Source organism: Mustela lutreola, chromosome 1, assembly GCF_030435805.1.
Source record: "Mustela lutreola isolate mMusLut2 chromosome 1, mMusLut2.pri, whole genome shotgun sequence".
Taxonomy (NCBI): Eukaryota; Metazoa; Chordata; class Mammalia; order Carnivora; family Mustelidae; genus Mustela; species Mustela lutreola.
Window position 1 is genome coordinate 280,760,278 of NC_081290.1, and position 26,163 is coordinate 280,786,440.

A 26,163-nucleotide genomic window follows, 5' to 3' on the forward strand; every position below is an offset into this window, starting at 1 on the left:
ACATAACAATTTACCATCTTAACCATTTTTACATGGACATTACAGTATATTAACTACAAGCACATTATTGTGCAGCAGATTCCTAAAACTTTCGTAATTTTCCATCTCACAAAACACAAACTATATTGAATAATTCCCCTCTCCCCTCCTCTTCCCCAGCACCTGGCAAACACACCACTCTACTTTCTGTGTCTAAGAGTTTGACTGCTTTAGATACCTCTTGTAAGCAAAATCATGAAATGTTGGTCTTTCTGTGACTGACTCATTTCACTTGGCATCGTGTCCTTAAGGTTCACTGTGTCATAGCAGATGACAGCATTTTATTTTATTTTTTTCCCTGCAAGGCTGGGGAACAATAGTTTAGTGTATGCCTATGCCCCATTTTCTTTATCCAGTCATCAACTGATAAATATTTAGACTGCCTCCACCTCTTGGCTATTATTCATAATGCTGCAGCAATGAACACAGGTGATGAGTACCTCTTCCAGATTTAATTGCTTTGGCAACCCTGACTCAGAGTAAAGTGAATGACTAAAGAAATTTCTCGATGTGGTAATATTGCCATTTGGGGTTGAGAACACTGTTCCAAAGAAACACTCAAGGGCCAGTATAGGTAGGACTCAGGCTGCTGGGCTCTGGAGAAACACAAAGTCTGGCGCGCTCTATAAAGAATATCCTTTTAAATTCTCAAAAATGGCAGAGGTCAGATAGATGCCATCCAGCATGAAGAAGAGAACTAGACCAAGAAACTGCAAAGCTTAAGGTTCCCGCGATGTAAGCAGGGTTCTGAGGTCCGGCCGCACCGATGCCCCGCCCCTCCTCAACGACTTCCCCCACCTCCCGCGGGACCTCGCAGTGCATGTTGGGGCTTGCAGTTCCGGCGTGAGGGATCGTGCGCGCGCATCCACCGCCGGGCGCGACTTCCTCCCTCCGCCGCCTGCCGTCGCTCCCGGAAGCTGAGCAGGTTAAAGTTTCAGCCCTTCCTTTCCCCTCCCCTTAGTCCCGCAGACTGCCAACCCACGTAGCTAATAGGTGGCCGGGCTCGCGCTTTCTCTTATCTGATTGGCTTAGAGTCTTGTAGCGTCTAGACAAACTCGCCGGGGATTGGTCGAATCTTCAGTTTTGAAATTTCGGAGGTTTCGCCGCGCTGCGCGGCCCCATTGCGTCTCTGAAGCGGTGAGCCCTGGAGACCCAGAGCCGAGAGTTTTGGGCCGGCCGGGGGCTCTGCTAGGGAGGCCGCCGGACTTGGATCGGAGCAGCCCTTAGCAGACGCGGTGCAGTCGAGTGAGTGCGCGGGGCGGCCGGCGGGGCTGGGGGTGGTTGGCGGTTCTCTACCCTCTCGCCAACTCCGGACCGGGGGTGTGACACCCCCCGCTTCGCCCCGCGGCCTGGAAATGCACGGGCCACTTCTTCAGGTGGCGAGGTGATCTGCCTTGGTCCTGGGGCCTGAGATGACCCCTTATCCTCCGCCTAGGTCATCGGATTCCGAAAGAATAATATTCCTCCCCCTTTCCGGTCGGGTGCCTTGTTTTGTGCTTGGAGACCCTTTGTTGACCTGCACGCACATGAAACGCACACCAACCCGGGATTATGCCAGATGGCATTTCTGTACAGTTAACCCTCGCTCAACACCTCCCCCACCAGCCAAGCAACGTTTTAAATTGACCATTTCCGGAGGCCAGGGCCGCCCCTCATTTGTCCCTCCGCAAGGACTTTCGCAGTCAGCGAGCGGTTCGGTTCCATCCCGCCGCCGTGGTCTTCCTTGCGGGTGTCCAGGCCCAAACCCGGCGCCCACCCTTCAAAGACTGAAATCGAGCCGGCGGCGTAGATTTTGGTCAGGAGCACGGTTTAAATCCAGGCCCCGCCCCTGACTTACTGGGGGACTTCGACTTCTCTTTGCCTCAGTTTCCTCATCTGCACACGGGTGTCCTTGAGATCATGGTGGGCGGTAAATGGGATGATGCTCTACCTGAGCACTGAGGCAGGGCTCAGTACGTGGGAGCAGCTATTTATGATCGCTGAGGTGTGGTAGACGGTTAAGTGCTCCACTTCCTGCACCTCAATAAACGGGCCCCTGTCTCGGGGGTGGTGTGAGGGAAGCACTGGGAGAGGAAGGTGCGCTCCCTTCTCCCTTGGTGGGATGTTGGCTGCCCTGATTTGTGCACACAGGTTCTTCACGGGCAGAAGAGATTTTCTTACTGTTCTTTCCAGGAGCCTCTGTGGTACACTGATCCTTTCTTAGAGTCATCTCTCTGTTCTAACTTACAGTGACCCTTTTTAAAGAGCCAAGCTGAGGTCTCAAAAAAACACAAAAAAACCAAAAAACAAACCACCTTTATCATGGAAGAAGCCTAAATAAACACTTTTTTTGCACGTTGTGAAAGAAGCTCTCACCAACTCTATTTTGAACAATTACTTAAAAAAGAAAAAAGATAGTATAGTGTTGCTTGCTGTGGCTCTTCAGCGAACCTTTGGTTTTGGCTTGTTTAAACAATTTTCTCTTTCCTGGCCTGGAACTGGGGTCCTGCAGTTTGCCAGGGCTGAGCTCTGGGACAGAGGGTCTGAGGGGAGGGATGGCAGCACAGAGGCCATGCCTGTGATCGGCTGGCTTCAGAGCTGTTACTGCCCAAAGCTTCTGCAGTCCTTCCTAGCTGGCCCTACCCTGATTAGGGCTGCTCCTGGCATCTAGGAGCAGGAGCCTAACCTGTGTATGGCGTGCCCTAACCTGTGTCGAATGGTGTCCCTGTGTGTTACCTGGGCGGAGAGGTACCTATAGGACGTTTATTTCTAGGTGTAGAACTGACAGATGAATTAATTCATTCAATAAGTAGTCCGTTTATGCCAGGCACTGTGCCAGGCTCTGGGCTTTCATCTGCAAGCAAGACAGACAAAGGCTTACAAGTGGGGGAGCAAATGTTTAGTGGGCAGAGACAGGCAGTAAGTGAACAGATAGATACACAGTTACCCAAGTGCCCTGCAGAGAACTGAAATCTATAGATGGGATCTTGGTGGTGGTCGGGTCCTTCCTGTGTTGCTGAGATGCAGGCACAAATCGGAGACCGAAGTTTCCAGACGGAGGACAGATCTTGCTTGAGGAACAAAGGCTAGCGTGCCCTGGAAATCAGACCCCAGGAAGTCTTGTGAAGCTGCAACAGGGCCTGGTGTTAAGCTCTATGAGGTGTCAAGGGATCAGTGATTTAGAACCTTCTTCTGGGAGCTTCAATTTTTTTTTTTAAATATTTATTTATTAGAAAGAGGACTTGTGCAGAGTGGGGCACTGGCAGAGGGAGAGAGAAACTCTGGACTCCCAGCTGAGGGCAGAGTGACCCTGGGGTCATGACCCAAGCCAAAACCAAGCCACTTAACCGACTGTGGCACCCAGACGTCCCAACCAGGGGCTTCCATCTTCAGTGGGAGGCTGAGCTCTGCAGTTTCTTGCTTTTAGGGGTGTAGATCAGGGTGGTGGGTCATTGTCGTGGCATGAGACAGGAGACATGCCGTCTGTTATGATGGCTGATGTCCATCTCTCATTCATTCCCCTGTAAGGATGTTTACTGAGCGCCTGTTGTGACTGTAATGAACACTTCTTCCTGGCCTGGGGCTTTGATGATGATTTTATAACTGAGCCTTAAGGAGGATACCTGAGTTGCTGGTTTGTTTTAGAAATGAAGAGACATTGAGTGTGTGTTTTTTGTATTTTCTGAAAATTAAGACATTGTTTATCCACTCCCCTCATTCTCTCTCATTCATTTCTAGGGCATTTCAGTTTAAGGGAGAAGGTGGTAGGGGGCTCTTTGGAGAGGAGCATGTCTCTGAACCCCTACTTTCTTACCAACTCCCGTGGAATGCAGAACCCTCTGTTCACTGACCTTTTGAAGAAGCTGTTGGAGCTGATGTTCTTTGGCCTGATGCCAAGGGTCAGCTTGTGTGTAGCTCAGGGTGGCTGTGTCTAGCCCTTGCTCACCCCTAGGTAGTAAGAGGAGAGCCCACAGGCCTGAGGTTGTGCAGGTAGAGAGGGGCCCTGTGCTGCCTGCAGTTTCTCCCTGATCCAGGAAAGCAGTTGGCCATGTCTTGTCATTCTGAGCCCCAGAAAAGGCCACTTGTAAGGACTGTTGCTACCGGAATTGGCTGGGAAGTGTGGACTTAAGGGGATAGTGGGCTGGGGGTTGGGGGGGTCAGCTGGGAAGGCATTTGAACAGCAAGAAGGGGGGCCCTCCTTTTTGCTAAAATGTGGTTAGTGGATTGGCATTTGGGATTTTGCCCCTGTGGGGGTGGCTGTGAGCAGGAAGGGGATCTGATTCAGTTATTGGGTGATTGTGGCTGAGGACGGGAGCTGGGCCCGGGCAGGCTCTTCCCCTGGGGGAGGTCCTAGCCCCCAACCCTGAGCCCTTGGGCTTCTTGTTCGCTTTCACCAGCCAGCGCCACCATGGGGTCGACAGCCCCAGGGCCCATTCACCTGCTGGAGCTATGCGACCAGAAGCTCATGGAGTTCATCTGCAGTGTGGACAGTAAGGACTTGGTGTGGCTGGAAGAGATCAAGGAGGAGGCCGAGCGCATGTTCACCAGGTAACGGCGGGCGTGTGCTGGCAGGAGGAGCCTTGGGAGCACAGCAGCCTTCATCCCTACCTGACCCGCAAGACAGGCTGCCAGGGTTTCCTCCAGAGTGCAAGGTGTGCTGGGGGCTCCCCTAGGATAATGGGAAGAAGGGGAGGTGGTCCTGGGCTAGGCCTCAGGATGGGGCTGCAGAGGCTCGCCTGGGAGCCTTGCTCCGCTCTGTGTCTCTGGAACGAAGCCCCGAATGCCTGGCAGGGGGCTTGCAGGTGGCCTACAAAGCCTGGTGTGGGTCACCCGGGCTCAACCTGTCCCTGCCAGGAAAGGGGTGGGGCCAGGCTGGGTCAGGGAGCTTGTGGTTCTGGGGCAGCTTCAAACATCATTGTCCTTGTACCAAACAGAGAATTCAATAAGGAGCCTGAGCTGATGCCCAAAACACCTTCTCAGAAGAACCGACGGAAGAAGAGACGGGTTTCCTATGTTCAGGATGAAAACAGAGACCCCATCCGGAAAAGGTGCGAGGAGGGTCAGCTGGGCAGGTGGGGTCTGTGGAGGCTTGGCACCCACCGGGAGGCATTGGTTCGCGGGCATTGATGGGGAGCAGAGGCCGGCAGGGGTAGTGGTGGATACCATGAAGGCCATGCTGGGGGGTAGAATGTCCCAGGGAAATAAAGCGTGACCGAAGACCCCTAGACTGTGGAGTCCAGAGCGTGCGTGTGTGCGTGTGTGTGTTTGTGTGTGTTCTGGGTCTTGGGGGATGGGAAGGATTTCCAGAGGTGGGAGAAAAAAGAGAATCCAAACTTCTCTGCTTGGGAGCAAGGAACCAGAGGTGTGCACCAGGGTTCCTCCTGTTGCTGGGTTTGACGATGCCCATGGACATGACTACGGACTGCAGAGTCCTGGGGGAGAGAGGCTAGGTCTTGGGGTCAGGTAGTCCCTCACGCACACACCCTAGCTCTGCCCCTTCTCGGCTGGGTTAATTTTCTACCTTTGAGCCTCAGTTTGCTTGTCTCTAAGGTGAGGAGGGTGGTCCCCGCCTCTCAGAGTCTTCTTGTGGATTTAGCGACAGCATGACTAGAGCTCCTCAGCTCAGCATGACTAGATGCGTGGCACAGTGCGATCTCAGTCAGCGGGAGCTTTGTGTGAGTTTAATCTTCCCAGCAGTTCTGTCCGGTCTGGCATTGTCCCAGCTTTATAGGTAAGGCGGCTGAGGCTCAGAGAGGAGCAGCTGGCGGTCTCGGCTGGTGCTTGGCCTTGGTCTTCCTCCTGCCAGCCCTCTGAGTCATACTCCATGCAAGCTAGTGGCTCCTGGGGAGATGGGTGTGCCCCTGCTCGATTGTGGGGTGCCCCTTGCCGTGTGGGGTTGTCTCAGCTTCTGCTCCGGCTGCCTCCGGCAGGTTGTCCCGCAGAAAAACCCGAAGCAGCCAGCTGAGCTCCCGGCACCTCCGCAGCAAGGACAAGGTGGAGAAGCTGGCCACGGTGGTGGGCGAGAACGGCTCTGTCCTGCGGCGGATGACCCGCGCCGCGGCCGCAGCGGTAGCGGCCACCGCGGCGTCCGCTGCCCCCTCGTCCAGCCCCGAGTCTCCCACAGCGCTGACCAAGAAGCCCACGAACAGCCCGGCCGAGGGCCAGCTGGTGCCGGTGGTGGAGATCAGCGTCAGCGAGCGCCGGAGCGCCGAGCAGCACCTCCTCGGGATCAAGTCTGCCCAGTCGCCTCCTGGGGCTCCGTCCCCTCCAGCCGCAGCTCCTGCCTCCCCTAGCATCTCCATGTCGGAAGAGGAATCAACCCCCAAGAAACCAGAGGCCGGGAGACTGGAATCTGTCACCGTGACCTCCCTAATGGCCACACCCCAGGACCCCAAGGGCCGAGGGGTCGGAGCAAGCCGGTCAGCCTCCAAGCTCAGGATCGCGCAGGCTTCTCCCGGCCCGCAGGACCTGTCGGGCTCTCTGGCGTCCCCGTGGCAGGAGCGGGTGCTGGCTCCCATCCTGCCGGACAACTGCTCCACGCCCACGGGCACCCGCGTGGACCCGCAGTCAGTGCGGCGCAGCCTGATCGCGCCGTCCTCCCCTGGCTGCCAGGTGTCGCTGGCCGAGAAGTACTCGCTGGTGGACCGGAAGGAGAAACCCGTCCGCAGGTCTAGCAGAAGGATTGGCAAGAAAGCGGCGGAAGAGCCGGCGGCCTCGGCCCGCATCATCTGTGAGTCTGGGGCGTGGGGATCCGCAGCGGGTCGGGGCGCAGTGGAGGGTCCTTGATGCCTGGCTCAGCCAGAGGAGCTCCGGGGAACCATCTAGCAAGGCGCTGTCCCTAGAGCTTTCCTCAGCCGAGTAAATGTGCCATGTCTGCTGTCCCCTACCATAGCTGCTGCTAGCCCTATGTGGCTGTTGAGCTCCCCCAAAAGTGGCTAGTGTGATTGAGGAACTGAATTTTCAGTTTTATTACATTTTACTTAATTTAGATTTAAACTAGTGGCTCCCATACTGGAGAGCGCCAATCTTGTCTGACACTCTAATTTTACAGATGAGGAAACTGAGGTCCAGGGAGGTTGGCCCCAGTGTCCCTGTGATTAATGGCCAATGTTGAGGTTCAAACCTAGGTCTTTTATCCAGAGCCAGTGTGTTCCACTTTCTTCCCACAGAGGCTCTAGAGCCGGGACGGGGGTGGGAGAGAGACTCTAGACAAGTCTTCCGCACTCTGAGCACGGGGCTGGTCCACCTTGCCGTGGGAGGAGGAGGGGAAGGAGGGAGATGGGGAAACCTGGCAGGGAAGCCCTGGAGTCACACGGAGCCTCGGTGACTTTGGGCACAGCCTCTCCGGACCTCAGTTTTCCCGTCCGCTGAATGGTGAGAACCACTTGCCTTGAGTGTTGGACCTCATCTTAGTGCGAGGGGAGGGTACCGGCTCCGTCAGTCTTAAACCGTAAGACCGCAGAAGGCCTGTGTTCCTGAAGCTCCATCTGGGTGTGGCAAGGCTGACCTTGACCTGAATTGGGCTGCAAGGGTGTGGAACAGTGAGGAAGAGAGGCTTCCTGGAGGCCTTCCTGATGCCTAGGCTCTGGGGCTTGGCTGACAGGCAACTTGCGGGGGGTTGTCTTAGTTTGTGTTCCCCCAGAAGCAGCCTTGATGTCAGGATTTGAGTGCGGCTTGTTAATTTTGGAGGTGCGGAAAATGCCTGCAGCGGGCTCGTGGGGAAGTGAGACAGGAAGGCCTGCCCGTGAAGGGGCCTGGTGCTGCCGGGGGCGGGGTGGGGGGCACCCCTGGAAGTCAGGTGGGGCACTGAGGCGAGGGGCTGCCGGGCAGGGGCATTCATTCCCTGCGCTCTTGGCCTGGTGCGCGTTGGCCAGAGGGAGCCACTGGGCTGGCGTGGGGGGGTAGGGGGGGTGGGACGTAGTTAGGCAGAGCCTGCTTCAGCGTGTTTGGAGGGTCCTGCTCCTTGGGCCAGGCTCCTCTTTGGGGTCCCCCAACCACCGCTGTGTTGGGGAACAGCCCATCCGTCCCTTGGCCAGGACTGATGCCCTCTCCCTGCCACCACACCTGGCCCGAGGCCCGAATGGCTTGGAGATGGCACTTAACATTCCAGAGGAGTCCTTGCGCTGGCGGAAGGTGCATCATGTGGTGTCTCCTCATCCCTCGGCTCCCTCAGCGAGCGCTGAGCTGGGATGGGAGACGAGGAGGGGAGCCATAAGGCTGCTGGCCCCCGCAGGTGGCAGCAGGCCCCCCCTGTGACTGCGGGTGGGCTCTGTCCCAGGCCCCGCTACACTCCCGGAAGCAGGGTCCTGCTGCTCTTCTCTCCGTGCCTCAAGTTTGCTGCTCCAGCCCTTTGTTCTTCTTCCCGCCTTCCCTTATGCCCATGGGCACTGCCTGGCCTCGCTTCGACTGCCTCTCAGCGTCACCTCAGGAAAGTCCGCCCTTTCGGGCCTCACGGCCTTCGCAGGTGCTGTTCCTGCCGCCTAGACCAGCAGCTCTCAACTTTCGGTCTAAGCAGCTGCTTCCAGTCTTAAAAATTATGGAGGACCCCAAAGAGCTTCTGATGATGAGGGTTCTTTCCATTGATAGCTACCATATTAGAAACTAAATCTGAGGGATGTAAAATGTTTCAGTACTATTGAATGTTATATTCTCTGTAGTCCTATTACTTATTTCGACAGTAAAGATTAAGAATATTATTCAATACTTTGATATGAAAAAAAGCCCATTGTCTATTGATGTTAGATTTTTTTTTTAATGAATAGAATAAGTAACTCTTTTCTAAAACAACTGTAAGGAGGAGACTGGGCACGCTCTACGTCTTGCAGATCTTTTGCATGTGTGGCTCGAAAAGATGCATCTGGGTTCTGTACTCCCATCTGCTGGCTTGTGTTGTTTGGGTTAAAGCCTATGAAGAAAAGCTGGCCCCACGCAGATACGTAGTTGGAAAAGAGAGGAGTACTTTAAAAGTCTTTTCAGATAATTGTGCACATTCATTTTTTTTTTTTTCCAGATAATGTTGTGCATTCTTAACACAAGTGGTGGCTTCTTAGAAGCTCATTGCAGTGGAGAATCAGAAACTATCCTTGATCCCACCCTGGTCTGTCTTCCACTTTGAACGGAACTTTTAGCCATGTCTGATTTTGTAACCTCGTGCATCGATCATTTGGATAATACTGTGTTACTGAGTTATGTGGATCTTCTAAATGTTGACACCCTTTATCATCTGTTTCTTCAAAAGGAGCATATTTGCTTTCTGATCTTACCAGAAAAGTCTTTAGGTATTGGGAAGCTATGAAGCTCATGGTAGTGCATACATATTTTCAAAATTCTATTTTTCGCCTTTTTTGGGGGGGCCTTGTTTTTTGAATTGTTGGCAACAAATATTTATTGTTTCATATTAAGTGACAGGCTCACTTCATTTTTTAAGATACACCCAGCCGGCCTGGGTCCTCCTCACAGGAGCCCCTCCCTACCCCATCAGATGCACTGGCCTGGGTCACAAACCCACAGTGCCAGGCAGGCCAGGAGGACAGTAGCCAGAGCCAGCAGCTCCCTGGAGTGGCAGTACTTGGGTACTGCCAACTATCCAAGACTGAATAGCCATGGTTTGCCAGTTGCCTTTTCAATGAAAAATAGTTCTGTGAAAAAGTGGCTAGTTGAGCTGGGTACTTAAACATGGGCACTTTCCGCAGAGACAGGGCTGTGCACCAGAGGGCACTGTGCAGACTTTCCACCCTCCACACAGAGGGTTCAGAAGACACACACTTAAGTTTAGATTTGATAAAATTCATAGTTTTTACTCCTTCATTGAGGACATTCTTAAGGGAAACATTTCTGTGCTGAGTGTGGCGTACAGCTGGTTTCGTGACTTCCGTTGAGCGCTCACGCTCCAGCAGTCTCACCTAGTATTGCTTTTGCTCTTTCAGGGCAAACCCCAGCATAGCGATAAGGGAAAATTGTTTCTGTGTTGCAGTGGAAACAGGACTTCACGGATCCTGGCTGAAAGGGTTGGGCACTTGACTTCCAGGGATCCGAGAGTACGCTTTGGGAACCACTGACCCGGACATCCTTCTCCCTGCCAACCCTGCCCCGTCGTGTCCTTGTTTTCCTTCATGTCCCAGCCCCTAGACCAGCTCAGGTCCTGGCCCCCTTATAGTCTTTCAAAATCCTCTGCTCTTTCCTGTCGTCACACATACCACCCGTCTTTCACTGCATCGTTTGATGGTTCTGTAGACCGGAGAGTGGCTCTGTTTGTTTTGTTCACCATTGGGTCCCCAGGGCCCGGCTCAGGGCCTCGTACATAGTAGGCCCTCAAAGAATAATTGCTGAATGAATGAGCCGCTTTTTGTTGGGCCCCATGCTGGATGTTGGGGGCCTGGAATCAGATAGTCACTAGATACTCCTAGGCCTGTGAAGGAGCCAAGACTTGCCCTCAGATGGGCAGGTTGCCAGCTAGGGAGTAGTAGGAGACATAAGACAACAGCTCTACTGAGGGCACTAGGAGCAGGGAGAATGTGCTCAGGACCTCTGCGCCCAGTGAAGGCTGGGGTCTCTGGGATGGAGAGGGTCTGTGTTTAGTGAGAAAGGTCTCTGAGGTAGAGAGGGCCTGGGTCTGGTGAAGAGAAAGGTTTCTGAGGTGGAGAAGGTCTGGGTCTGGTGAAGGGAGGGGTCTCTGGAGTGGAGAGGGTCTGGGTCTGGTGAAGGGAAGCCAAGCCCCAACCAGCACCTGGCTCTCTGGGCCTATTGGAGTGGCACCTGGCCAGTTTCTGAGGCATCATTCGTTCTTTGTTTTCCCCTCAGGTCACAGTTACCTGGAGAGGCTCCTGAATGTTGAGGTGCCCCAGAAAGTTGGGTGAGTTCAGTTCTAGGGCTTGGGGACCTTTCCAGGGCTGGGCAGGGTACATGGATTTCTGTGTACGTGAGCTTCAGGCTAGAAGCATTTCCTGTGCCTGAGCTTTCCCTCCTGGTGGGGACAGCCTATGGCTGTAGCCGCACACATTTGTCAGCCTTGGCCTGGCCTTGACTCTTCCAAGCCTTACCCTAGGGGCGTGGGCTTCATGGGTTGGCAAATCCAAAGGGTCTGCTGGCCCTTCTGTGAATGGAAAAGTGGCCTCACAAGACACAAGAGACAGTGGCTTATTGGGACATGCGGGATTAGGTAGAGCCGGGAAGGGGCTGACATCCCCAATGCAGCTGAATTCGGAAGCTGACCATCCTCGTCTGCCCAGGCGGCAGCCACTCCAGGGAGCTGCTGTCTCTAGCTACTGTCCTCCTGGCCTGCCTGGCACTGTGGGTTTGTGACCCAGGCCAGTGCATCTGATGGGGGGGGAGGGGCTCCTGTGAGGAGGACCCAGGCTGGCTGGGCGCGTCCCACATGCTTCTTGCTCTGCTTTCAGCCCTGAGCAGAAGCCCGGCAAGGAGGCTGAGCCCGTGGAGACAGCTGAACCGGAGGTAAGGCGAGCAGGCCAGGGAGAGGAGCGCTCAAGGGCCTGGGAGTCCCAGGTGAGACCCCAAAGCCTTGGTTTCTCCCTCAGGTCCTGAAGAACGCGCCCCGCAGTGCCACCAAGATTGCCATTAGCACACCTGGCTCGCGACCTGTGGCTGGTGGCCAGGAAACGCCCTCTGAAGGTCAGCAAGGTGAGTCTGACCTGCCAAGTACGTGAGCTCCAGGGCCGCGTGCTGGTCCAGCTCCAGCACGAGACCAGGACCATGCTGGCCTTGGTGGCCTTGGCCTCACTCTGTCTGTCTGTCAGAGTCTTGTGCCGCCCCTCCTGGAGGCAGTGGGGGGAACCCTGTGCTGGGGTGTGAACACCTGGCCTTGTTATGTCTTGGCCGCTGGCTCACTTCTCACCTTTGTGGGTCCCCTGTGTGAAGAGGACAGGAGAGCTCTGGGCTCTGGCACCCCCAGACTAGCTGCCATGGGCGTCCAAGGCCTGGCTTATGTCTTCTCGGTGGGAAGAGCATGAGAACTATGAGGTCTTTGAATATGGCTTCCCAGCTTTATGCGGGGGTCAGGGAAAAGGGCCGTGCCAGCCCTGCAGCCCATGGGTGAGCTGTAAGGTCCCTTTGGGGGAGAGTATTAAGCAGGAGGGGGAGATGCTTGTTCTCCTTGGGCAGTGAAACAGAAGGTACTACCCCCACACCGTGTGTGAGGAGCCCTTCCCTCCTCCCGGCATGCCAGCCCTGGCCCACAGGCCCTGGAGGAGTGCGGTTTCGAAGCCGGGTGAGGGGTCTGTTAGAGTTTCCAGTTTCCACAGGCTTCTGCTCCTGAAGTGTACCCACCCCCACCAACTCTCAGTGTTGGAGGAGAGACATGGTTGGGGTCACCTCGATAGGACTGTCCTGCCGTTCTTGTCACAGGGCCAGGCTGGGGGGTGAGGGAGTTCACGGGCAGGGCATAGCATGCTGGGCTCCGGATGTCCCCAGATGTCTTGAGGCCATTCGGTGCTGAGGCTGATGGTGTCTGCCACTGGCCACCTTGGGGTCTTCCAGGAAGAGAGCCTTGCCCCTGCCGTGGCTTCTGCTTGGGGCGGGGGGTGGGGGGGCTGGCCCCTCCAAGCTGACCCTGCGGCCTCACCAAAATTGCTCTCTTCACAGAGCCCAAGACTGACCAAGCAGATGGCCCCAAGGAGCGCCCCCAGAGTGTCAGGTTTGCATCCAGTCAGGGCCTTGCAGGCAACAATTCTGAAGGGCCCAGAGGGGCATGAACCTGGAGTCCTTGTTCGGGAGGGTGGGCATGGGGTTGGGGGCCTCGGTTTCCTCTCAGCGGGAGGTGAGGGGGCCTAGTACTCTGGCTGAATGAAGGAGCTGGCTCACTGCGATGACACAGACCTGGTCCGGGAGTGGATGACCCGATCCCAGACCCTGTCCTCTGCACCCTCCTGGCTGTGTGACCTGGGACAGGCCACTTCCCTTCCTCTGGGCAGCAGAGAGTTGGTCAGGGAGACCCCACCTCAGCAGAGCTTTTTAGTCGGGCGCCCACTTCTGTTCATGGGGGACCTCTTACAGGGTGAGGTTGGGGCTCTGGGGAGGGTCCTGGGCTCAGCCCTGTGCCGCGCCTCTCGCCCCGCTGCGGCAGGAGGAAGCGCAGCTACAAGCAGGCGGTCAGTGAGCTGGAGGAGGAGCCACAGCTGGAGGACGAGGAGCTGCAGGCCCCCAGGAGCAAGACCCCTTCCCCGCCCTGCCCTGCCAGCAAGGTGAGCAGGCGCCTGCCTACCCTCCCTCCCTCCCTCGGTGCCCTGCCCCCCTGCGGCCTTGTCCTTACCTTGGTCCCCTCCCGAAGGTGGTGCGGCCCCTCCGGACCTTCCTGCACACCGTGCAGAGGAACCAGATGCTCATGACCCCGACCTCGGCGCCCCGCAGCAGCGTCATGAAATCTTTCATCAAGCGCAACACTCCCCTGCGCATGGACCCTAAGGTGAGGGAGCCGGTGGCCCTGGCTGAGCTTTGCTCCAGCCGGCTGGTGCGGCCGGAGGCTCCAGTCCCCTCGGCTGCCGGGAGGAGCATGGGTCTGGACCAAGGCAGCCGAGACCTGGCCCTGGCCAAGGGCCAGCTCCCTCCTCTGTGGCCACTGGAGGACTGTCCTTGCTCCCTGGGCTCTGCACCTCGGCTTAGAGGCTTAGTTGGCTGCCCGTGATACCCGGGCCTTGGCTGCGGGGCTGAGAAGTAGTAGAAGTGGCGTAGCTGGCCATGGCCATGACCATCCATCCCCACGCCCACTCTGGGGGCTTGAGTAGTTAAGGTGAGAGACACACGTGGACGCTGTGCTCGCTGGGGATGGGGGCTGCTGAGGAGAGGCTGCGGCCCCACACCGATGCTGGCATGGCCAAGAGGGTGGCCGGCTTTCAGGGTGTCCCCCGGCCTGCCATTAACTCCTGGCTTTTTCCTTGTCTCCTCTTCCCCACAGTGCAGCTTCGTTGTAAGTAAAGCCTTTTCCTGTCCCGGTAACCTAGCTCCCCCTAGCACGTACCTGCTTAGCCCTCCTCCTGCAAACCCACCAGTGTGTGTAGAAGCACTAACTGGGAAATGGAGGGGTGCGGCCGAGGGGGTGGGGGAGCCGGAGGCGCTGGGTGGCTGCCTGGAGACGCTCAGCCCTTCCGGGTGCCCTCCCCGTGCAGGCCCCATCCTCTCTGCCCTTGTCTCTGCTCCCGGGAGGACGGACGTTGATCTCAGAACCTCCCTGAAGCCAGGGGGGGCAGAGGGGGTGCGGCCTGCGGCCGTTGGCGGGGGCCACAGCTTGGATTTCCCCACAGCACCTCCCTCCCTACTCCCCAGCTCTGGGCTCCCCCTCAGGGTTTGGGGCTGTGAAGAGAACAGATAGATTGTCTCTGGTCCCCAGAGCCACCAAGATGGATTGGGTCACAGACCTTCGCTACTGCCCTGAGGGGCGGAGCTATGGGGGAAGCCAGGGCTCAAGGCTGAGTATTGTGGGCGTAGCCGTGGAACTGCCAATAGCAGCCTCTGGAGAGAAGGCCACCGAAGCTGTTCTCTTCCCAGATACCTCAGAGTTGAGCCGGGCCACGGGCCCTGAGGAAGGAGCCCCAGATAGCCAGGATCGGCTTAGCCTGGAGTCTTGGCTTCCTGGGGTCTCCTTGGTTCCCACTGGTGCTTTGAAGGGCCTACTGCTAGGAGGGCTTCTGCCTCTTAGCAGAGGGCCTCGGGCTAGACAGATCAGGGGGCTTCCCAGCAGTTAGACAGGTAGGCCCTGAACTTGCCTCTCCTGCGAGGAAGCTGGTCCCCTTCAGCTGAGCATCTGGGGCCGGTGGGCCGTTTCTATGTTCGGAGACAGTGGGCATAAGTGGGTCACAGGGACCTCGGACTCCTTTCCTAACCTTTGGCTGAGTTTCCTTTGGCTACAGAATGAGATCAAGGTCGTTTCATAGAAATGGATGTGCCAAAGTCCTGTGTCCCAAGCACCCAGCACAGGGCTTGGTACGAAGTGATTTTGAGTAAAAGGCAGAGAGAATGCTTGGTTGAGGCTCCTGGAGGCAGAAGGGTCTCAACAAGCTTGGTTTTCTCCCCTGCTGCCTTGGCCTCAGTGCGGTCTCTGGGGAGCAGGGACAGCCCAGCCCACGTTGGAGGCATGGGACAGAGGGCACACACGGATTCTATGACACGGACAATTCTTGCTTTCTCCTATAAAGTTCACAATGCCCAGAACAGTTTCCCTGACCTGTGTTTGGCAATTTTAGCACTCAGACTTCCAGAACAAAACTGGTTTTGCTGAGCCCTGTGGGAAGCAGGAGTCTGCTCAGCCCCTGGGGCAGGAACAGAGGGTGGTGGGTGCTCCAGGTACCACGTGAACTTTGCCTCCCAGGTGTGTTCCTCACCGGACAGCTGGGGATGGGAGTTGACTTCTGCCTGGGTGACCTTGAACCTGCAGAGTTACATCTTTGACCAAATGTGGAGTGTTCGCAGCCACTGTTGCTAAGAAAGTTTTAGTATTACGTCCTTTCTCTCCATCGTGGGTGGCGACGACACCCATGCAGGCGGCAGGCCTTCCTGTGTGTCCCGCAGTACTTTGGGCTCCATTCGTTTCTCTTCAGTAGCTTTTTCTCTCTGTTTGGACCAGATGGCGTTTCATTGACTTATTTTCACGTTTATTGATAACTGCTTATCTTTGCCATTCTGCTCTTGGACCTAGGCACTGAGTTGTTTTTTTGTTTTTGTTTTTGTTTTTTTTTTAATCTCCGTTACTGTATTTTGAGCTCTCAAATTCCCAATTTCCTTTTTTTCTGGATCTTCTGTCTGCTGAGATTTTCTGTTTTGCCAGTTGTCTCAAGAACCTGACTACTGTCGAAACATTTTTAGAAGAGCAGTGTGATAGTCAGGGTCCTGTGTCTGCGTTTGCCTCTCGCAGCTGAGCCTTGGCATTCGCACACAACCTGACAGTATTGTTTTCTCCATCCATACTGTGCGTTTCCTGTCTCTGCGGTTCTCCCTCTCGGCCTCCCAGCCAGGAAGCTGAGGCTTTATGACCCTGCCATGCCTCGTGCTTCCACAGCCGCATCCGGAGTCAGCTGCTGGGCGGGAGAGGCAGGCAGCCTTGTCCCAAGCTTCCGGGATCACAGCCCCGCAGTAGGGAGGGGAAGCTTCTCCTCCCTCAGGGTTTTGACGCTGCAGGTTCTTCTAACTGCGGCTGTCCCCACAGTCACAGGGTTTTTCATGGCCTGGGGCATGAGAGGACGTAGAAAAGGACAAACCAAGATCGGGCTTCCTGCGTACTCTGAGCATTAGACGTCCCCTTTCCGCCCCGAGCCAGAACGAGAGGGCCTTTCCCACACTCTGTCTGTCTGCACTGCACAGGGCCCTTTGGGGTTTCAGACCTCATTGAGTTTAGATGAGAGGAAAAATAATAAACTTCCTGTGGATTCGGTGATGCTCCGAAGCCTGCTCTTCCCCCTCTGTCTGCCCGCATAGCCCTCACACAGCTGCTCCATGCAGGCGTTTATGGCCACGTTGAGTGGGAGAGGCCGCGCGGAGTGTCTGCTCTCAACCAGGAGGAGCCCTGCTCTCCATCTTTAGGGCCGTATTACCTTGGGCGCAGATTTCTAGGTGGGAAATTTGCAGTGAGGAGCAGAGGCCAAGGGGAAATGGACAGTCACTCATGCAGGGAGAGGGGCCTCTGGGTGGCCGAGCCCAGAGGTGAGAGAGCCTGATGGGAGGCAGGAAAGGGGTCCAGGTCCCAGCCACCACCCTCTTGCCCTGGCCGGCAGGGAGCAAGTACCACTCTTGTCCTTGGCCAGGGAGTGCTCCGTGTCCCCACCTGTGACCTGTGCTTGCCCCCTGCTGTGCCTCTGGGGCTTTCGGGGGGCACGCGGAGGAGGAGGGTCCCAGCACTGTTCTGCTGAACAACCAACTAGTACTTTAAAAAAGTGGCAAAAATCATAATGTTCCTGTATCACAGAGACTGCCATCCTTAATTTTATCTCCCCAGCCTATAGTAATCTTTGTTAGCATTTGGCTGTATTCCATTTTTTTCAAATATTGAGAAACACAAAAGAGCCTGTGTGTGTGTGTGTGTGTGTGTGTGTGTGTACACATAGCATAAAAGTGACAGCCTAGTACTAATAGATGAACATTGTGTACCCACCATGCCCTGTGTAGAACGTTAACCACAATTTCTACAGCTGTCTGTCTCTTCCTGATCTTATCCTTCCTTCGCTTCGTAAGTGCACTTTAACATAGTTGTAATCAGAACTTAGATCCAATTTTGAGCCCGATTTTTGTGCTGCTGCGATGTGGCAGGTTTTAGTCAAGGGCAATCAGGAAGCCTTAGGGCCCCCCGGAAGGACTGTGCAGACTTCAATCTGATTGGGGAGGGAGGCATGTTTGGGGGCAGCTCTGCCTCTCTAGCAGTCTGGCAGGGGCCCGGGGGGCACCCCTGCTGCACCAGGGCCTCACTTACCCCCCCACCCCGCCTCATCCCGCCCCACCCCACCTCGCCCCAGGAGAAGGAGCGGCAGCGCCTCGAGAACCTGCGGCGGAAGGAGGAGGCCGAGCTGCTCCGCAGGCAGAAGGTGGAGGAAGACAAGCGACGGCGGCTGGAGGAGGTGAAGCTGTAAGTGCTCTGCCTCCTGGCCCCGGCCCGGCCCCGGCCTCGGCTCCGCTCGGCTGGGCTCCCCACCACTGCCCTGTGCCCGCAGGAAGCGCGAGGAGCGCCTCCGCAAGGTGCTGCAGGCCCGGGAACGGGTGGAGCAGATGAAGGAGGAGAAGAAGAAGCAGATTGAGCAGAAGTTTGCTCAGATCGACGAGAAGACTGAGAAGGTGCGAGCCTCGGGCTGGTGGGTGGCTGCGCTCTGGGCTGGGCTGCACCCTGGTGGGCCCCAGCAGGGTGGGGGGGGGGCTTCCGGGTGCCCCTCCCTTGGGTCGTGGGGAGCAAGCATGTCTTGCAGGGGCAGGGGGCACAGAGTTCGGCGCCCGTTCTGCAGGGCTGACTGAGGAGGGGTGTGCTCATGGACACATCTGGGTGGGCTCTGCAGGCCAAGGAGGAGCGGCTGGCTGAGGAGAAAGCCAGGAAGAAGGCAGCAGCCAAGAAGATGGAGGAGGTGGAGGCGCGCCGGAAGCAGGAGGAGGAGGCGCGGCGGCTCCGGAGGCTCCAGCAGGTATGAGGGCAGGTGGGCCGCCGGGCTCGGGCTTCGGGAAGGGAGGGGAAGGCTGGCATGTGCCTCAGTCCCCCGGCACCGCTGGGCGCACCCCACTTGGTTGGGCTGGTCTTGGGGGCTCCCGTGGCTTCAGCCCCGGAGGAGGTTCAGCAAATGCCTGGGAGACGTGGATGGTGACAGACACTTCCCTCCTGTTTGCTGTGGAGGTGACAGTTCGAGAGTTAAGCGTACAGACCCTGGAGCCAGACTTCCAGTCTCGGCTCTGCCACTTAGCTGTGTGACCCTGGGCAGGTCACTTGACCTTGCTGGGCTTCAGGTCCTTCTGGTAACAGTGGTATCTACTTGATAGGGTTGGTGTGCGGATGAACGACAGGGAACCCAAATCTGTCACTAGGGGGTGAAGTACAAATAACTATAATTTATTTTTTATTTTATTTTATTTTTTTACAGATTCCATTTATTTATTTGACAGAGATCACAAGTAGGCAGAGAGGCAGGCAGAGAGAGGAAGGGAAGCAGGCTCCCTGCGGAGCAGAGAGCCCGATGTGGGGCTCGATCCCAGGACCCTGGGATCATGACCTGAGCCGAAGGCAGAGGCTTTAACCCACTGAGCCACTCTGGTGCCCCAAATAACTACAGTTTAGTTATTATCTGCTACATGCCAGACATCGAAGTATGTTCGGTGTATGAACTCGGCAACTTCCTGAGGTTGTGGGTATTACTATTGTCCCCATTTATTCATGAGGAAACCGAGGCCAGAGAGCTTAAGCCGCTTGGCTGGGGTCAGACAGCGGGTGGGTGGTCTGGCTCTGGTCTCTGCCCCTGACTGCCGGCTCTGTTGCTGCACAGCAGGCACTTTTCCTGGTGATTCTTGGTGGAGCTCTGCCCGGGCTCTCGCCGCTGGGAGGGAGCAGCGCTCTGCCCACACTGTCCTCACTCCTGCAGCCCTGTGTCCTCGCCGGCCGGAGGCTGGCCCGAGGCCCCCGACCTTGCTCTCCCTTCACAGGAGGAGGAAGAGCGGCGGCACCAAGAGCTGCAGAAGAAGAAGGAGGAGGAGCAGGAGCGGCTGCGCAGGGCGGCTGAGGCCAAGAGGCTGGTGGAGCAGCGGGAGCAGGAGCGGCAGCTGGCCGAGCAGCGGGAGCAGGAGCGCCGGCGGGAGCAGGAGCGGCTCCAGGCCGAGAGGTGAGGGGCCCACGCCCCGCTGGCCCAGGCGGCGTCCTGGCCTCGCGCCTCCTGCTTTCTGGGAGCGTGTGGAAGGGAGACGCGCGCAGCTGTCACCAAGGTGGCTGCCCCCTTCACTTGGGGTCTGCGAAAGGGCAGGCTCTTCTGGTACTGGGAACTGGGCCAGGACTCGGCTTCCAGCCCTGACAGGCTCTCGCTTGGTCCTCAGGGAGCTGCAGGAGAGGGAGCGCGAGAAGGCGCTGCAGCTGCAGAAGGAGCGGCTGCAGAGGGAGCTCGAGGAGAAGAAAAAGAAGGTAAAGGAGAGCGGGCCTGGGGCTCCTGTGGGGTCTGTGCCCGGCCTGGGGCTCCTGTGGGGTCCGTGCCGAGCTCCGGGCCGACCTGGGGGTCACGGCGCAGCAGATGCCTCGCCTGCCTGGCTGTGTGGGGTTGGCGTGGGGGAGGGGGCGAGGGCACGTGGCTTGCATGCGGCCTACACACTCGATCTCTGACACCGGCCTCCGCGCGCCCCAGGAAGAGGAGCAGCGCCTGGCCGAGGAGCGGCTGCAGGAGGAGCAGCAGAGGAAAGCCAGGGCGGCGGCGGCGGCCAGCAAAGGCCTGAATGTGACTGTGGATGTGCAGGTGAGGCCAGGCACCCGAGTGGAGAGGCTCTGGTCCCTGGTCCTTCCCTTCCCAGTAGCTGGAGGCACAGACTATGTACTAGGACCGGAAGAAGGAGGAAGGATACAGGTGGCCCAGTTGTTTTTACCACTTTCTTACTCTTAAAAGTGGAATTTGTTATGAAAAGAAAAAAAAAAAAAAAGAAGAAGAAACTAAATTCTTTTAGAGAGTATAATGTGAAAGAAAGGTACCCTTACAGGAGAGAGATCATGACTTGAGCCAAAATCAAGAGTTGGACACTCAACCGACCGAGGCAGCCAGGCGCCCCTCGTACTAGAATTTCTGTAACGAGCCCTTGTAACAGTATAATGCTCTTACAAACAACGTACGTGGAAGGGTTTTCATTGCAGTATAGCTTATGAGGATGCATTGAGCCAAATGTTCATCTATAACAGATGGTTAAAGTAAGCACCAATTATGGGGTTCCCAGGGGGATATTCCTGGCTGCTGGAGACACACTGACCAGGAAGAATGTTTGCAAAGCACTTTAACTTGAAAAAGGAAGATACAAAGAATGAGTTCTGGAGTACTGAAAAGAAAGAAAATAAAATAAAATGGAAAAAAAATTTTAAAAAGGAAAGGAAAGGGAAGATACAGTCATTGTGGTGTGACTTTTTTAAAATTAAAAAGTGAGCCTCTGAACCTATCTTACTCCCCATGAAATGAGAGGTGCTGACTAGAGCCCCAGCAGCCCTCGGCGGTGAGAGAGGCAAGAAGGCGGGCCCGGGGAACTGACAGCCATGTTCGTCTTCTCCAGTCTCCAGCTTGTACCTCCTATCAGATGACGCCACAGGGCCACAGGCCCCCCCCCAAGATCAATCCAGATAACTACGGGATGGACCTGAATAGCGACGACTCCACCGATGACGAGGCCCATCCCCGGAAGCCTATCCCTACCTGGGCCAGAGGTAAGCAGGGCTCAGAGTTCCTCAGGAGACCTAGGTCCTCTCTTGTGACATCTTGGATCCTGGACATAGTGGCCTGCCAGCTGTGGGTGCCAGGAGGCTCTTGTACCCATGGGCTGGCTACTCGCCCAACAAGCCTGTGGTGGACCTTGGGATGTGCCAGGGGAGGGCGGGCACTGTATAGCCAGTGGGCTTATCTGAGGACCAGTTGGGGACGGTGGGGGGCGCCTCTCTTCTCAAGAAATGAGTTAAATTATGGCTGGCTGCCCGCAGGCCTGGTGCTGGCTGTTCCCGCTTGGCTCTGTGCCCCCCCCTTGGAGCCCTACCCAATGGGCCAGCTGGAGGTAGACCCAAATAAGCAGCTTCGGGTAGGAGTAACACCAAGATGGGCTAACAGGTTTTAGGCAGCACCCCAAGAACTGGAGCTGGCAGTTCCGGGCAGCTGGGGAACACCTGAGGCAGGGACGCTTGAGCAGGATATGGTCCCGGAGTAGACAAGCTGCGATGTTTAGACAGGAGCGTGGGTGAGGGTGACCAGGCCACTGAAGACTGGGGTGCAAGGCCTACTGGGAAAGGGGCGGGGCCCGTGCGTACCATGGGCACTTTATCGAGTGAGCTGAGCTGGGCTGAGGGTGGAATGCAGTCTCACTGCCGGGAGAGAAGGACCCAGAGCCCCATAGGGGTCAGCTCTCTCCAGAAGACAGCTTGCTTTGGTGGCACCTTGCTTGAGCTCCATGTTGGCTAGAATCTGATTTAGTCTCCTTAACGTCTGACATCAGGTCATTTGGGAGGTGGCAGCAGGCAGGGGGGTCAGCATGCCCGAGGGGCCCCTAATGGTGCTTGACCTTCACCAGCTTAACCTGGCTCGATTTTCTCATCTGTGAAGTGGGGGTGATGCCTGCTGAGAAGGGTTATTTAGGATGAAGTGAGTTAGTGTTTATAAGTGCCAGGCGCATGTTTCACTTCCTGACCTCCCCCAGGGACCCCCTAACAGGGCTGTGTGCCACCCATAGCCTTGGCCCAGGGGCCCCATTGGTGAGCTCCCTGTGCCACGGGACGTGGCAGTGGTCGGGGGAGGGGGGAGAAGCACCCGAGCACAGCGGTCGGGGATGGCAGTATGTGCTTACGTTCTGGAGCTGGACTGGTCTCCAGACCCCAGCTCCCCCCAGTCACTAGCCGTGGGCCCTTGGGCAAGTCTCACCATTATCAAATGGGGAGGATGAGGGAGCGGCCTCCCTGGTGGCTGTGGGGATAACGAGGTCATGCAGTGACCCAGGGCCTGGCCCACGTGAGCACCTGGGGACCCGTGTTCAGGTGACGCTGCCAGAGGATGGCGGTGGGAACAGGCAGGAAGAGCATTTTCAGGGAACGAGGGCCCCGAGAAAGGAGCCAGTGTGGCAGACCTGGGGGCATGCTGGGGCGGAGAAGGAGAAGGCGACAAGGGGCCGGGCGTTGGACAGACTCACGAGGAGCCCCAAGGCAGTGACCTGACCCTCCGTGTCCCCCCGCAGGCACTCAGCTAAGCCAGGCCATCATCCACCAGTACTACCACCCCCCGAACCTGCTCGAGCTCTTTGGAAGCATCCTCCCGCTGGACTTGGAGGACATCTTCAAAAAGAGCAAACCCCGCTACCACAAGCGCACCAGCTCTGCTGTCTGGAACTCGCCGCCCCTGCTGGGTGCCAGGGTCCCCAGCAGCCTGGCCTACAGCCTGAAGAAGTACTGAGGCCCCCGGGCCTGCTCAGCGGTCTCAGCCCCTGTGTGTGTGTCTGCCTGTCCGCCCCTCTGTCGCTCGGTGCCATCCTGCCTGGTGTTCTGTCTCGGGGGGTTGCCGTGTGTATATAAATGTCCTCTGTGTGCTGCAGGCAGAACGGGGCCCAGGCCTGTTTGGAGGCTGCACTGGGTTGGGGGTTGGGGGAGAACCAGCCCAGCCCCGCCTGGCCTGCACACAGCACTCTGTAAATAGGTTGGTAGAATTCAGCGGAATTTTAGCCTCTAGTGTTCGAGAGCTAGAATAATAAAGTCTGTTCCTTCAAGCCTGCTGTGGGTATTGTGGGATGGGGGGCCTTGGCAGAATGTCCCGGACCCTGGCTCTGCCGCCCCGTGTCTCAGGCCACTGGTGGGCTGGGGGCCAAGGCACTCTTCTAAGGGCTGTGCTTCCAGGTCAGCTGGGTCTCCCATGTCAAGATGCTGACGCAGTGGGTGATTCTGATTCTGTCCTTGGGCAATGCTGAGACTCAAGTCAGTTACCTGCATGATGGGGCAGGTGAAGCTACTTTCTTATTTTCTGGGGAGCTCCTTCCTTGTAAAGGGAGGCTTGTTCAGTGGGAAAGACGTGGAGGTTGAGGTCACGAGGACTGGGCTCTTTACACAGCTCTGCCACCTAGCCCCACAGGCTCCACCCTTGCTGCATGGGTAGTCAAAGGACTTGACAAGGTGTGCACACTGCTAAAGCAGGAATTCTGATTAGAAAGATGTCTCCGGAAACCACGCTGGGACCAGTGCTTGCAAGCTGTTGAGGTTTCTCCAACAGTCCAGGCAGCTACTCGTTCATTGCTTAGTGCTTGACACTTGGCGGCTGTGGTTGTGCCCCAGAGCTGCCTGCTCAGCTCCTTCTCATCTGCTCCAGCCTCTAGGACAGGGGTTGGTGAACTATGGCCTCATGGGCCAAATGAAACCTCAGGCAGTTTTTGTAAAGTTTCACTGGAACCCACCCAGTAGAAACAAATAGAAACAAATATCTGTTGTCTCCGGCTGCTCTGCTGAGGGCAGAGTTAAATAGTTGTAACAGAGGCCTTATGGCCCCCCAAGCTGAAAATATGATGGCCCCTTACAGGAAGTTTGGTGACCCCTGCTCTAGGACCCCTGCTTTGCTGACCCCCTTGAATAAAGGCTAAATTCAAGAGCACTTGAAAATGAGGAAATGGTGAGCATACACAATAGACTGAAGTTCAAAAGGACTCCACCCATTTAAAAAAACAGATAACATTGGATGGTTCATTCAAATACCGTGCACAGCTCAAATTGGTTCCATATACTCTTGGACTAGAAACTTGTGTGGAGTCCGTTGGCGAGTGTGTCTTTACCTAGGACTGATCAACTATTTTGCTTTTATGGACTGAACTTGTGTCCCATCTTCTACATCTTTGTCTAGCCTCAGTTGTCAGAGATTTCCCTTATATTTTCTTCTACATGTTTTATAGTTCTGCCAATATTACATTTAGGTTTATGATCTACTTTGAGTTAATTATTTTTGAAGCATGAGGATTATGTTTTTGGTGTATTTGGTTTTGGGGGCATATGGTTATATGTTCAGTGGTTCCAGGACCATTTGTTGAAAAGACTTTGTTTTCCTCTGAATTTCTTTTGCATCTTTGTCAAGAGTCCGTTAGCCGTTTTTGTATGGGTCTATGTCTGCACTTGTGTTCTCTTCCACTGATCTGTGAGTCTCTCCTGTTACCAGTACCACATCATCAAAGTTACGGTAGCTTATATCCATCTTAAAAATCTGTCAGTGTGACTCCTCTAACTTTATTCTGCCTTTTCAAAATTATTTAGACTTGTCCATCAATTTTGCCTCTCCATCTAAATTTTAGAATGAGCCTATTTATACAAAAGCCCTGCTAGGACTTTGATTGGAATTACATTAAATCTATAGATAAATTTGGGGAGAATTCACATATGATAGTGAGTGTTCTAAACCGTCACGTTTCTTGTCTCTCTGTTTATTTGCATCTGGGGCTTCCGTCTGTGGTTCGTGGTCTCAGCATACAGATCCTGTACAAGTTTTGTTGAACTTACAGCTTAGTATTTTATTTTCTTGGAGCTACAGTAAATGGTATTGTTTTTCTAATTTTTGTTACCAGTTGTTCATTCCTGTATATAGAAATACAATTGATTTTTGTGTGTTGACCTTGTATTTTGTGATGCAACCAAAGCAGTATGTGGGGGGACATTTATAGTACTAAATGTCTGTTAGATAAAAGGTGTTGAATCCATAACTTCAGCTGCCACTTTAAGAAATTAGAAAAAGAAGGGCACCTGGGTGGCTCAGTGATTAGGTGTCTGCCTTTTGCTCAGGTCATGATCAGGGTCTCTGGGTCCTGAGATCAAGCCCTGCATCAGGGTCCCTGCTCGGCGGGAAGGCTGCTTCTCCCTCTCCCACTCCCCATGCTTGTATTCTTGTATTCTTGCTACCTGCCAAATAAATAAATAAAATATTTGAAAAAAAACCAAAAAAACTAGAGGAAGAAGACCAAATAAAAGTAAAAGCAAAAGAAGGGACAGAACAAGGGTGTAACAGAAATCTATGGCACTGGAGAAAGATAATGGAGAAAATTTAACTAGACCAAAAGCTGAGTCTTTGAGAAGCTCAAAAAAAAAAAAAAAAAAAAAAAAAATCATAAACTTCTAACTAGATTGATCAAGAGAAAAAGAAGAAACAAATGGCCATTGTCAGGAATGAAAGAGGTACAAACCAGTATAAAGTCTATAGATAGTAAAACAACAGAATATTACAAGCAATTTGTAATAAATTGGACAATTTAGATGAACACAAATTCCTTGGAAGATCCAAATTATTTTAGTTCACTCAAGAAGAAATAGAAACCTAAATAGCCCTACTTATGAAAGAAATTGAACTTGTAAGAAGAAACTGAATTTAAAGAATTCAAATTTAAAATATCAATTTAAAATTCAAGAAATTGAATTTAAAATCTCACAAAGGGGGGGTTCTGGGTGGCTTAGTTAGTTGAGCATCTGCCTTTGCCATGAGTCTGGGGTCCTGGGCACCAGCCCCATGTTGGGCTCCCTGCTCGGGGGGGTGGGGTCTGCTTCCCCTTTATCACCCCCACCCCAACTCATGTTCTCTCTCTCTAATAAATAAAATCTTTAAAAAATCTCACAAAGAATACTCTAGCCTAGGTCACTTTAGTGGTAAATGCAACCACATATTCAAGTAAGACATAATACCAATTCTACATAACCTCTTTCAGGAAATTAAAGAGGAAAGAATACTTTCTCCCTCCATCAATGAGGCCAACATTGCCCTGATCCCAAAACCAACAGACTGCAGAAGGGAAAATTAGACACCTATCCCTCATAAACCTCAACACAAAAATTCTCAACAAAATTGTAGCAAATTAATACAAGTTCTATAAAGACAATAATACAAATTAAACAAATAGGGTTTTTCCCAAGAATGCAAAGTAGTTTTACCATTTGAAAGCCAACTAGTGTAATTTGTCATATTAATACAGGAGGAAAATTGTGTGATTAATAATAGATGCAGAGAGTGC

The 26,163-nt window shown here is 54.7% G+C and overlaps 1 protein-coding gene across 2 annotated transcripts; it reads left to right on the forward strand.

Moving 5' to 3' along the window:
- Window positions 1-1,114: 1,114 nt before the first annotated feature.
- On the forward strand, window positions 1,115-24,785 carry INCENP (inner centromere protein). Of its 2 annotated transcripts, XM_059144377.1 has the most exons (19): window positions 1,115-1,284; window positions 4,416-4,566; window positions 4,953-5,066; window positions 5,949-6,748; window positions 10,819-10,870; window positions 11,415-11,469; window positions 11,553-11,655; window positions 12,616-12,667; window positions 13,097-13,214; window positions 13,301-13,435; window positions 13,925-13,936; window positions 17,469-17,578; window positions 17,664-17,784; window positions 18,000-18,122; window positions 19,129-19,304; window positions 19,513-19,597; window positions 19,815-19,922; window positions 20,719-20,869; window positions 22,378-24,785. In XM_059144377.1, exons 2-19 carry the CDS (start codon window positions 4,427-4,429, stop codon window positions 22,590-22,592), a joined length of 2,670 nt encoding a protein of 889 aa, XP_059000360.1. In that variant the 5' UTR covers window positions 1,115-1,284; window positions 4,416-4,426; the 3' UTR covers window positions 22,593-24,785. The 2 variants fall into 2 exon arrangements, with proteins under 2 accessions (XP_059000360.1, XP_059000364.1); XM_059144381.1 differs by lacking the exon at window positions 13,925-13,936.
- The last annotated feature ends 1,378 nt before the right edge of the window (window positions 24,786-26,163 follow it).